At 46.8% G+C, this 13628-nt stretch overlaps 1 protein-coding gene across 7 annotated transcripts in view; it reads right to left on the bottom strand.

Annotated features, from left to right (window-relative positions):
• The window catches only part of NEDD4L (NEDD4 like E3 ubiquitin protein ligase), a 363163-nt gene extending 350181 nt beyond the window's left edge, over positions 1-12982 (bottom strand). For all 7 annotated transcript variants that reach the window (XM_077816704.1, XM_077816707.1, XM_077816708.1 and 4 more), the window contains exon 1: positions 12817-12982. In XM_077816704.1, the coding sequence (XP_077672830.1) occupies positions 12817-12864 (48 nt within the window). In that variant the 5' untranslated portion in view covers positions 12865-12982. The remainder of the gene's footprint in view (positions 1-12816) is intronic.
• Between the last annotated feature and the right edge of the window lie 646 nt (positions 12983-13628).

Genomic DNA, 13628 nt, shown 5'->3' with positions numbered 1-13628 from the left:
TTTATTTACTGCACAAGAAGTGTTTTAAATTCATACCTTCACTTTTATTATCAAAAAGCTATGATATCCAAGTCAGCATGACAGTGGGTTGAAGGCTTTTGAAAGCCACACACACTTCTTAATTCCAGCTGATGGTAAACACTAAACTGAGTTGCAGTGCCCAGTAGTAGAACTGTATTCCTCTTTCCTGGTGTACAGTCACATTCTTGAAATGGAATGTTTACAGAATTGCACTTGTTTCTTTCACATGGGACAGGGCAACCGGATGACATTTGTTTTGCTGCTGTAATAAAATCTTCTTACGCAAAGCCATTAAAAATTAACATTTAAAAAGAAGTACGAATGAAAGCCAGAGAGGCAAAGCAACTTATCAAAGTTAGTAGGATTTACTCCATAGATTGCAAGAAAGAGAACACACAAGCTATGAATGGGTCAAGATTCTGTTGAAAAGTTATAAGAATCTCTCTCTGGTTTTGCTCCTATAATTTATTACTGCACCCCAGCTCTTACAATGCAAAGTATCATGTATCCAGAGCTCACTATGGTTTGGGGGGCAGGAGATTTCAAATGTACTTACCAAAAAACCCAGTGTACACCCCTTACAAATCTTGTTTAAGCCCTAAACCTACGTCTCCCAAAGGGTTCTGTATTACAGTAGAACCTCAGAGTTACGAACACCTCGGGAATGGAGTTTGTTCATAACTCTGAAATATTCAGAACTCTGAACACAACATTATGGCTGTTCTTTCAAAAGTTCACAACCAAATATTGACTTAATACAGCTTTGAAACTTTACAATGCTAGAGAAAAATACTGCTCCCCCTCCCCGTTTTTTTTTTTTTTTTTTTTTAGCAGTTTACGTTTAACACAGTACTGTACTGTTTTCTGGTTTTGTTTGTCTCTGCTGCTGCCTGATTGCATACTTCTGGTTCTGAACGAGGTGTGTGATTGGTCAGTTAATAAGTCTGGTGTTTGTAACTCTGAGGTTTTACTGTTCTCAAGTTTACTAAATTCCCATCTTCTTCTAATCTAAGTCAGTCAGAAGTGCTAAACCTGGTTTCAGTTATCAGCCAAGCAGTTCATGTTAGTGGATCACTTGAAATCCAAGGTTTCCATCTACACTAGATAGTACTCCACCATTTCTTCTTGCACCAGGACTCTCTGAATAGTTGTTGCATATATCGGTTAGCTTCAGATGCAGCACTGTGACAGTGTTGCCGAGACCTGTGGATTGTTGCACCTATCCCACAAACCCTGACACAGCTCCCTTGAGCAGATGCATCAAGTCTGAAATACAGATAGTCTATAGTCAAGGAGGAGCTGCATCCAGGCTACAAGAGGCAGGGGCTATGCCCTGTGAAGCCCTCACACTTGCAGATGCCAATCACCTCCTCAGGCTGTGTGATGCTGCTTCTTCCAGCATCCGAAAGCCCACCCCTATTGCTTCTCCTCTGAAAACTCTACCCAAATTTCACTCAATGTCTGACCGGCTATAGCAGCTCAAAAAAAGAAAACTGCATACACAGGCTTATTAAGTAGCTACAGCCTCACAGAGCCATGTTCATAATATCAAGAAGCCTGATGCCTCCCTAGAGTTATGCTGGGATGTTATACAAGAGGCTAAAGTGTCTTTTTCAAGACAGCACTACTGATGCACAATGATGGACGTGATCACTTTCATTCTACCATTGGGCAGTGCCCTCCAACAGCCAGTCCATGAAATGATGCTTGAAACAATTCTGTACAAGAAACAAAAGGGAAGAGATGGAGAAGCTAAGCTCTCTTTCGCAAGCCCCTCAGTAGCATTACAGAAATCACTGCAGAGACACATCCAGCACCATACTTCGCCAGCGTTCAAGAGAGAATGTCAAGAAAGCCTATTTTCCACTGTCATGAAAGACACTGGTTGGCTAGACCACAGAACCCACATTTTAATGCAACAACGCTATACTACTTTAAATACTTTAAGCTAGTATTTTATTTGCTAGTGCTGCGAATACAAAAAGTACATACCTATTACTCATTAAAAGCAGGGTTAAAGGCAAGCCTTTGTTAAAAAAAAAAAAAGAAAAAGAAAAATCCAAAATCACTGTACTACACAGACAACTGCAACCCAGTAATTTTATTGTCATAGCAAGAAAACACACACACATATATAATTACTTACATCCTTGACGCTCATAACAATGCCACTTGCTTATAAAATGCAAACATCTAATGCAGCCGCTGTTTTTCACAAGATCTTGATGCAAGTGTCAGTTCTCTGTTTTACTAATCAAAACTCTGTACAGTACCCAAGGTGGGGAGGAGGAATAGGTATGCAGTTACAGTAACACAACTGGCTTTTTTGTATCGTATCGTACATATCTCCAACAATTGCAAGTGACTGTAAATTAAGAATAGGAGCATTGGCTGTGACATTTCAGAGAGGTTACCAACCTCCCCACCTTTGCACACTCATAACTTTCCAAAATACTTAGCACTTGCCCCAGGCTCAAGGTGGAATTTTCCATATTTTGTCTCTTAAAATGTTTTGGTTTTCTTTTTTTGTAGTTTACTTTATTTTGAAGAGAGCCTCCAGCCCATTTTTCAATTATGGGTCACTGTTCCCACTGCAATTAGGTCCTATCATTTTGCATAGAAAAGATACAGCCAAGTTGCTGTGCTCTTAACCAGAAGAGCAACTCCAAACAGACAAGAGCAGAAGCCTCTAAGACATGGACTACACCAGTGGTTCTCAAAGTGGGTCCACCGCTTGTTCATGGAAAGCCCCTGGCGGGCTGGACCGGTTTGTTTACCTGCCGCGTCCGCAGTTTCAGCCAATCGCAGCTCCCACTGGCCGCGGTTCGCCACTCCAGGCCAATGGGGGCTGCGGGAAGGGCGGCCAGCATGTCCCTTGGCCCGCGCCACTTCCCGCAGCCCTTCCCTGAACAAGCAGCGGACCGGCTTTGAGAACCACTGGTCTACACTACATGGGTTATGTCAATGTAAAGTGCCATAGCTTCCTCTCCTTGCTTCCCCCTTTATCAGGCCCAGGTACTTTCCCTTAAGCCCAGCTAGGCAGCAGGTGATCAGTCATAGGTGCACTAGACCATGCTCACTTTTAAAGGGGCCAGTTAACCTGTGATGGTGAGATTTTTATAGTTACTGTGGAATATGGATACCATTCTTTCTATGGTAATTAAGTGTCCAAATCCCTTCGGCTACTTTGGAAGCCACAGCTATATAGTCTGTTTTAGTGTTTATGCTGCAAGTGTATAAGACAGACTGTTGAATACAGCACAGAATAATTATATAGCACCAGTGTTCCAATAACATGTGAACACTAACTTTTGCATTTCTTACCTAATAATGGTGAAATCTTAACAGCTATTTAGCAGTTTGTTGCATTTGTTATATGTACACACCAGTCATGATAACGATAACAGATAACAGATAACGACCCTACGTTGCATACGAGAAACGGAGGATTTTCTGGACAAAAGTCAGGATATGCTTCTACGGGCACAAAGCTCTAAAGATTTAGAGCAGGTTGCACAGCGGAGCCAAGAGGCCAGTGAAGAAGCTTGGCAACATGTGACCTCCAGAAGAAGAACAGGGAATGTCCGTGTTCCAGCAACACGGACACAGGTAACTAACCGCTTTCATGTTCTCTCCACAGGTACCGTTGCGGAGAGTGGACCACATGATATGTCTGGGGGGAGAAAGCAGAAGGAGACTCTGCTGGTTGGAAGGCATGAGATGCGCTGTCCTGAGATGGGGGGTTCCACGACCACCACTCTCAAGAGAAGGAGGCAGGTGGTGGTGGTCGGGGACTCTCTACTCTGGGGGACTGAGTCATCTATCTGCCGCCCTGACCGGGAAAACCGAGAAGTCTGCTGCTTGCCGGGGGCTAAGATTCGTGATGTGACGGAGAGACTGCCGAGACTCATCAAGCCCTCGGATCGCTACCCCTTCCTGCTTCTCCACGTGGGCACCAAATGATACTGCCAAGAATGACCTTGAGCGGATCACTGCGGACTACGTGGCTCTGGGAAGAAGGATAAAGGAGTTTGAGGCGCAAGTGATGTTCTCGTCCACCCTCCCTGCGGAAGGAAAAGGCCTGGGTAGGGACCGTCGAATAGTGGAAGTCAACGAATGGCTACGCAGGTGGTGTCGGAGAGAAGGCTTTGGATTCTTTGACCATGGGATGGTGTTCCATGAAGGAGGAGTGCTGGGCAGAGACGGGCTTCACCTTACGAAGAGAGGGAAGAGCATCTTTGCGAGCAGGCTGGCTAACCTAGTGAGGAGGGCTTTAAACTAGGTTCACAGGGGGAAGGAGACTAAAGCCCTGAGGTAAGAGGGAAAGCGGGATACCGGGAGGAAGTACAGGCAGGAATGTCTGTGAGGGGAGGGCTCCTGCCTCATACTGAGAATGAGGGGCGATCAGCAGGTTATCTCAAGTGCTTATATATGAATGCACAAAGCCTTGGAAACAAGCAGGGAGAACTGGAGGTCCTGGTGATGTCAAGGAATTATGACGTGATTGGAATAACAGAGACTTGGTGGGATAACTCACATGACTGGAGTACTGTCATGGATGGTAATAAACTGTTCAGGAAGGACAGGCAGGGCAGAAAAGGTGGGGGAGTAGCACTGTATGTAAGGGAGCAGTATGACTGCTCAGAGCTCCGGTACGAAACTGCAGAAAAACCTGAGTGTCTCTGGATTAAGTTTAGAAGTGTGAGCAACAGGAGTGATGTAGTGGTGGGAGTCTGCTATAGACCACCGGACCAGGGGGATGAGGTGGATGAGGCTTTCTTCCAGCAGCTCGCGGTAGCTACTAGATCGCATGCCCTGGTTCTCATGGGTGACTTTAATTTTCCTGATATCTGCTGGGAGAGCAGTACAGCGGTGCATAGACAATCCAGGAAGTTTTTGGAAAGCGTAGGGGACAATTTCCTGGTGCAAGTGCTAGAGGAGCCAACTAGGGGGGGAGCTTTTCTTGACCTTGTGCTCACAAACCGGGAAGAATTAGTAGGGGAAGCAAAAGTGGATGGGAATCTGGGAGGCAGTGACCATGAGTTGGTTGAGTTCAGGATCCTGACACAGGGAAGAAAGGTAAGCAGCAGGATACGGACCCTGGACTTCAGGAAAGCAGATTTCGACTCCCTCAGGGAACGGATGGGTAGGATCCCCTGGGGGACTAACATGAAGGGGAAAGGAGTCCAGGAGAGCTGGCTGTATTTCAAGGAATCCCTGTTGAGGTTACAGGGACAAACCATCCCGATGGGTCGAAAGAATAGTAAATATGGCAGGCGACCAGCTTGGCTTAACGGTGAAATCCTAGCAGATCTTAAGCATAAAAAAGAAGCTTACAAGAAGTGGAAGGTTGGACATATGACCAGGGAAGAGTATAAAAATATTGCTCGGGCATGTAGGAATGAAATTAGGAGGGCCAAATCGCACCTGGAGCTGCAGCTAGCAAGAGATGTTAAGAGTAACAAGAAGGGTTTCTTCAGGTATGTTGACAACAAGAAGAAAGCCAAGGAAAGTGTGGGCCCCTTAATGAATGAGGGAGGCAACCTAGTGACAGAGGATGTGGAAAAAGCTAATGTACTCAATGCTTTTCTTGCCTCTGTCTTCGTGAACAAGGTCAGCTCCCAGACTGCTGCGCTGGGCATCACAAAATGGGGAAGAGATGGCCAGCCCTCTGTGGAGATAGAGGTGGTTAGGGACTATTTAGAAAAGCTGGACGTGCACAAGTCCAAGGGGCCGGACGCGTTGCATCCGAGAGTGCTGAAGGAATTGGCAGCTGTGATTGCAGAGCCATTGGCCATTATCTTTGAAAACTCGTGGCGAACGGGGGAAGTCCCGGATGACTGGAAAAAGGCTAATGTAGTGCCAATCTTTAAAAAAGGGAAGGAGGAGGATCCTGGGAACTACAGGCCAGTCAGCCTCACTTCAGTCCCCGGAAAAATCATGGAGGAGGTCCTCAAAGAATCAATCCTGAAGCACTTAGACGAGAGGAAAGTGATCAGGAACAGTCAGCATGGATTCACCAAGGGCAAGTCATGCCTGACTAATCTAATTGCCTTCTATGGTGAGATTACTGGTTCTGTGGATGAAGGGAAAGCAGTGGATGTATTGTTTCTTGACTTTAGCAAAGCTTTTGACACAGTCTCCCACAGTATTCTTGTCAGCAAGTTAAAGAAGTATGGGCTGGATGAATGCACTATAAGGTGGGTAGAAAGTTGGCTAGATTGTCGGGCTCAATGGGTAGTGATCAATGGCTCCATGTCTAGTTGGCAGCCGGTGTCAAGTGGAGTGCCCCAGGGGTCGGTCCTGGGGCCGGTTTTGTTCAATATCTTCATAAACGATCTGGAGGATGGTGAGGATTACACTCTCAGCAAATTTGCGGATGATACTAAACTGGGAGGAGTGGTAGATACGCTGGAGGGCAGAGATAGGATACAAAGGGACCTAGACAAATTGGAGGATTGGGCCAAAAGAAATCTGATGAGGTTCAATAAGGATAAGTGCAGGGTCCTGCACTTAGGACGGAAGAACCCAATGCACAGCTACAGACTAGGGACCGAATGGCTAGGCAGCAGTTCTGCGGAAAAGGACCTAGGGGTGACAGTGGACGAGAAGCTGGATATGAGCCAGCAGTGTGCCCTTGTTGCCAAGAAGGCCAATGGCATTTTGGGATGTATAAGTAGGGGCATAGCGAGCAGATCGAGGGACGTGATCGTTCCCCTCTATTTGACATTGGTGAGGCCTCATCTGGAGTACTGTGTCCAGTTTTGGGCCCCACACTACAAGTAGGATGTGGATAAATTGGAGAAGTCCAGCGAAGGGCAACAAAAATGATTAGGGGTCTGGAACACATGATTTATGAGGAGAGGCTGAGGGAACTGGGATTGTTTAGTCTGCAGAAGAGAAGAATGAGGGGGGATTTGATAGCTGCTTTCAACTACCTGAGAGGTGGTTCCAGAGAGGATGGTTCTAGACTATTCTCAGTGGTGGAAGAGGACAGGACAAGGAGTAATGGTCTCAAGTTGCAGTGGGGGAGGTTTAGGTTGGATATTAGGAAAAACTTTTTCACTAGGAGGGTGGTGAAACACTGGAATGCGTTGCCTAGGGAGGTGGTGGAATCTCCTTCCTTAGAAGTTTTTAAGGTCAGGCTTGACAAAGCCCTGGCTGGGATGATTTAATTGGGTATGGGTCCTGCTTTTGAGCAGGGGGTTGGACTAGATGACCTCCTGAGGTCCCTTCCAACCCTGATATTCTATGATTCATGTTCTCTTTTTTTTAAAAAAAAAAAAAAAAAAGGTTTCTTTCAGCAGAATGGCATTTCAATGTTTTACTATGCAAAACAGTTGACAAATATTACAAAGATGCTGTTTAAATATATATATAAAAAAAGCTGTACACAGCTTTTTAAAAAAGCTTACTATATTTGTGTAATAAACAAGCATCCCTGTTTTTAGGATCGCAAGCTAGGCTGCCAATCTCTATAGCAGATTATCATTAATTTTAGCCACATCGTGAAGGCAGCCTATTGACAACAGGAAACAAACATCAATTCTCATCAATCTCTAAACACCATTGGGAAGATCCTCAACTGATGTAAATAGTTATGGCTTTTCAATGGCTTATTCATATTTCAATGGAAATTTATACCAGCTGAGGATCTGCCCCCGTAAATATTCAATGATAAATGACAAAACTCACTAGGTTTAAAGAACATTTTGACTGGCTTGTGAGAATTTTTACTGGCCTCATTTCATCACTAATGCATTACTGTGCCCCACAAAAGGGTTTAATAGCAGTATACCCGACAGATTCAACCTAAAACACTTCTTTACACTTTATCTTCAAAGAAAGAATGGTTCTTTATCTCAACTTTGTAATCTGAATATAGAATTTTACATATCATATCTGGTAAAAGGTTATTAGACACTGTGTTAGGAATCTAGTATCACAAAGAGAAATCAAAAAAGGTTTAGAAGATCTTCCACTGAAATCCTTAATGCTTGTTTAAAGACAGAAAAATTAACTGTTGTGCAATTATGTTTTCAGTTGCTCATCATTAGCATATTGTTTGTGTCATGACTAACTTCATAACTTGTTTTATCATAGACTATTCAGAAAAGGTAGGAAGACAAATCACAGATAAGTGTCTGATTATTTTTTATATTTTCAAGAGATTACATATGTGACTTAAAAATTTTGAGACAGAAAATCTTCCAATAGGTTAGGTGTTTTCTCACCTCAACATGAATTAAGAAAGGGATTTTCAAAAGCACTAAGTGACTTAGGCAGTTTTGAAAACCCCACACAAAATCCAAGTTAGAGTCTCGGTTTTTAAAAAGATCAGGGAGTGATGAACCTACACTGAAGAGTTCAGATCTTGAGCCGAACCTCCAGGATGTTCGCATCTGGCTTTGATTCAGACTCGTCTCTAAAAGCGCACACACAAAATTATACACACTTACTCCACAACCAGTTCTGATTTTTCCTTTACTGCATCAAAAAAAAAATCTCCCAACTCTCACGTGCGCCTGACCCTCTCAAAAACAAGGAAGGGACATGGGACCAGAGGGGTGGAGAAATTCACCTTTGGAGTAGGAGTAAGCAAATATATTCGAGGAAGCAAAACTAGGAATTTAAAGCAAAACTGCTGTTCCAGTATCAGCCACAGAAAGAGAAAAGACAAGAAGTTCTCAGGATCCAAGGGAGACAGTGATGGTAGCCTACGTTAAATACATTTAAGAAACCAGCTGTAATAGTTTCTTCTTTTGGAATTTTACAGACTACTTCCCATAATCCCATTGAAACCTGTGTAGTTCACATTTGTTAGCAATACGAATGATGCTCTACAGCACAGGCACGTGGTTTCGCAAGGGAGACTGCTCCAGAACAATAGAACTCCATCAGGAACAGCCAAACATAACATGCAAAAAGCTAACCTCGCTTCCCACTTGCATCGTCCGTGGTACAATCTATCACCAGAGAGAGAGTTATAGGAGCTATATTTATTGTTAACAGTGCATCAAATCCATCATAGAAGTCACCTAAAATTTCAGCATGACTTATTAAATTTGCTCTAATTCGAAGTTTCAGACTTTAAAATACATATATAGTCAACTAGTATCACTTCCCATAACATTTTAAAGTTGTCTGGTTTCATTTCTAAATGCAGTATCATTGCCTATTCAAAAATGTTGCAGTGCCACAGAGGTTTGTTTAGTTATTAGCTTGGGTTTCAAGCACCTATCTATTTAACACATACTTACTTGACATATTTCAGAGTGGTAGACGTGTTAGTCTGTATCAGCAAAAAGAAAAAGGAGGACTTGTGGCACCTTAGAGACTAACATTCATTTGAGCATAAGCTTTCGTGGGCTAAAGCCCACTTCATCGGATGCATGCAGTGGAAAATACAGTAGGGGTGTGTGTGTGATTATACACACACACAGAAAACATGAAAAAAATGGGGGTTGCCATACCAACTCTAACAAGGTGGGCTATTATCAGCTATTATCATGGGCTATTATCAGCCGGAGGAAAAAAACTTGTGTTGTAATAAAGTTTTTTTTCCTCCTGCTGATAATAGCCCACCTTAAATCGATTACTCATGTTAGAGTTGTCATGGCAACCCCCATTTTTTCCATGTTCTCTGTAGATCTCTCTTCCTACTGTATTTTCCACTGCATGCATCTGATGAAGTGGGCTTTAACCCACGAAAGCTTATGCTCAGATAAATTTGTTAGTCTCTAAGGCGTCACAAGTACGCCTCATTTTTTTTTGGCTGATACGGACTAACACGGCTACCACTCTGAAACCTGTCAGGTGGAGCAGAATGGAAAGCCTGCACTGTCACTGTATAGGCCAAATCCAACACCTTTTACAAGCACAAGTATCAAAAGGAAAAAGCTCTCTCTCACACAACAAGAAAAAGAAAACCCACAGAATTAAATGGTCACTATTCATCCATCTCTTCTGAAAGCAGCATGGTAGTTCCTAGACCTGGGCTCTCTTGACAGCTATACATTTGCTAGGATCTTCTGAGACACGAATGCCCCAAACCTCCACAAAGTGGCAAAGTATTGCAGATACAGCAGTTGTCCTAGTTGTTTCCTCAACTTATTAAAGCCCTCAAGCATTACAGTAACAGGCCTATGTCAGTGCAGGATTCTGAGCCTTTTACAGTTTATACTACAATAGAATCCTAGTTATCTGATCCGCTTGGGTGACATCAGAAGCCTTCAGATGATCCCAGTCAATAAAATAAGGAGAGAGTGCTGAGAGTTCTTTAGATTGAGCTTCCGCTGTATTTTGTTCCTGAGGATTCACATATAGCCAAGATTGCTTTTGAAGAGTACATGAAGAAGGTTTATAAAGCCAGATGAAGGAGGAAAGGAATTGCAGAGAGAGTCTAATTTTGTCTTCATCTTAATCATTTGAACAGCTAAACCCCCTCTAATGCATTCTCTCTTCCCCACGTTTGTACAAAACTTGTTTGTATCTGTTCGCTTTCACAGCTTTATAAACGAAACAATCCTCAACACACCAACACCCACACACAAAGGATCCTATCTAGTTTGAATTCAATAATGTAGTCACCTAGATTTGATTCAATTTGAGTACAACAGTCAATGTTAATAAGGACTGGAGTAGTTCAACAGCATTTACACTCAATCATAGCTACTAGCTATTTCCTTGGTTATCTAGATGCTGGCCTGTGGCAGCATTAAAGTTGACCCTAAGAAGATATATGAAATTGGAAGAGTTTATAAATAGAACGTCACCTTTGTTTGGGTATTTGTTATATTGACCACTATGCATACTGACCAAAGGTAACTATTCTTTGCCACACACAGCATCCCAACAATGCAGTCTCCAATCAGACACAGTAGAATGGACTATTCTGTCTGCAAAGGTTCAAATTGTTAGCACCACCCATGTTTCTACACAAGACACTAGTTAATAAAACTGGCATACACTGCATAATTTGGCTAACCAGCAGGACTGATAAGACAATCACGCTCCATCTCCATTCACCATTAAACACAAAGTTGACTTTGACACTAGCTCCCAGATATAAAACACTTTGCATGCAACCCAAACATCTAGTCTCATTCATTATATATAACAAAATGTATTTAGCCCCTCAGCAATTTGTATTCCTACACAGTGCGTTCAGAGAGACCTTAAGTAAGACTTGGGAGCAGCAGCTGTCTTTCCACCTACAATACCTCAGTCTGAAGCCTAGTTCTTTGTTCCCAAATGTCTGCATCTTGCCACTTTCTGGGGGACACGGCCTCCTTTCTACTGACAAGGTGAAAGATCAGATAAGAGAAGAAGAACAAGGCAGGCCTAGGTGACACTACAGTGGCATAAAGAGTGTCTGTACAACAGAACTGAAACGTCCAAGATATCAGGTATGTAGTGCCAATGCCCCATGTCCTTACAGACAAATAAAAATACAGGGGCCCTGCTGTACAGAATTATACGGTACACAGCACTCAGGAGGCCGTCAGGATCAGGGCCCCACTGTGTTAGGTGCCACACAAGCAGAGGCAGACCTTGCCCTGAAGAGTCAAGGCAACAAACCGAGAGCGCAGGAGTTGAAGACAATGCATACGTACATGGTAAGTGTGTAGGTAAAATAAGACACCGCCTGCTCTTTGGATCTAAACAGTTAACAGTCATGGGCTTTATGCAAGAGCACTTGGTGTAGTTCTTCGCAGGAGAGCAGACTGAAGGCTCTACAGATTTAAAAATAAAACTCTCTCTGAACGATGGCCTCCCTGCCAGATAACGATCATTTACATAGGCACCTCACACATCCATTATTATGTACATCGATATTACACACACACACACACACACACACAGGGTGTGCCCGGCGACCTACAGTCACACTTGCGGACATACCAGTTGCTCTGACACAGCCAGAAGCAGCAGTCGGCACACAACGCCCGGCACGTCCCCGGAACCCCGCTCAGACCCAGCGCGGAGGCTGACAATGGCTCCGCCAGCCCCCGGCCATGCCGTTGTCAAACCCCACGCAGCCCTCACGCTCCCTCCCCAAAGGGTGGGCGGGGAGGAAGGGGAACCCCAGCGAGGCGGCCGCTGCCGGCAGCTCAGCCCGTTCACCGGGCTAGGAAATACCTGCGTGCTGAGTAATGCAGCACGGGTTGCGCAGTCGCCGCCCCGCGGCTCCCACACACCGGAGCTCCCGGCGTTCCCACCCGCGGTGCAATGGGCTGCCCGCGGGGACCCAAGCCGGGGACCGTGCCGCGAGGGCCCAGCGGGTTACCGCCTCCGAGCCCTTCGGCAGAGACCGTGGCCCAGGGGCGCCCTGCCCCCGGCCTCACAGCACCTGCCGGCAGCGGGCGGAGAAGGGCTCCTCAGCCCAGCGCCGCCCCGCCTCACCGGGGGCCAGCGGCAACGGCTGGGAGGCTACGCTCCGTCTCCCTGCCCGACCCTCGCCATTAAGGGAGCGGGGCGGAGGCGCTGGGGCTCTCCCCGGAGCCAGGGACGCTGCAGGCGGGGAGCGGGGCTCTGCTGCTTGCGGGGGGGAGGGGCCCGCGGGAGGGGGTCTGGGGGCTGCCGCCGCGCGAGCGCCTTTCCCGGCCGGGTGTCCGCGAGCCGGATTACAGCTTCCTCCCCGCCAGCCCTCTGCGGGCAGCCCGGCGCAGGGCAGCGGCAGCCCCGGGGCCGGCGCAAGGGCGTTCCTGCCGGGCCCCTCCGAGCCGCGGGCTGGGACCGCGGCCGGGAATGGGGCGCGGGGGAAGTAAAGTGTCACAAGCCCCAGCGACTTACTTCGTCTTCAGAAAGTCCGTAGACCGGCTCCACAGCCCCGCTCGCCATGGGTCCCGCTGGGCGAGCGCCCCGCTCGGCAGAGGAGGGAGCGAAAGCCGGGCAGCCCTTTCTCCGGCCGTGCACGGGCAGGGCTCGCTGGCAGAGGGCACTGCCCCGCCGATGCGGGCGGGCAAGTAAATCCAGGTAAGCCCCGCACCTCCCCCAGGGCAGGGTGCTCCCTGCAGACGGGGGGCCGGGGCGGGCACTCCCGCAGCTGCTGCCTGGTGGGCGGGAACGAGAGGCGGCAGCCCCGAGCCCCGCTCTCGCTGCTGCTGCTGCTCAGCTCCGCGCTGGCTCGGTAGCGGCCGTTGCACCGATCCTGCCCCTTCTCTGCTCCCCGCGCCCCTGCTGCCGCCGCCTCGCCAGGCCACCGCCCCGCTCACACAAACCCCAGCCAAGCTCCAGTCGCTTCCCAGCAGCAGGGAGACCCCGCCGCCGCCACAGCCCACTGGGGCGGGGAAAGAGCCTGACCCGCCCAATCAAAGACGCGATCGGTAGGGGCGTAAAACCGCCAAGTTGGGTTGATTTGTTGGCTTCCCCCACCCCCTTTTTGGTAGCAGTTTTTGGAAATTAAAGGAAGGGGGGAAGGAGGGGAGAGTGGCAGGGCGAGGGGGACTGACTGTAACGCTCCCCTGGCTGTGTGGGGAGGCTGCTGCCGGAGAGGTGGAGGAATCTCCTTGGCTGGTTCCCAATGGGCCGCTCTGATCAGACTCTTGCCACCCCTTTGCTCTTTGTCTAGCGCTTTTGGTTCATATCCCCAGTGCTGAGATGGC

This window comes from Eretmochelys imbricata, chromosome 5 (assembly GCF_965152235.1).
Source record: "Eretmochelys imbricata isolate rEreImb1 chromosome 5, rEreImb1.hap1, whole genome shotgun sequence".
NCBI classification, from domain to species: domain Eukaryota; kingdom Metazoa; phylum Chordata; order Testudines; family Cheloniidae; genus Eretmochelys; species Eretmochelys imbricata.
Note: the sequence above shows the minus strand (reverse complement) of the source record. Positions and strands in the feature narration are given on the sequence as shown.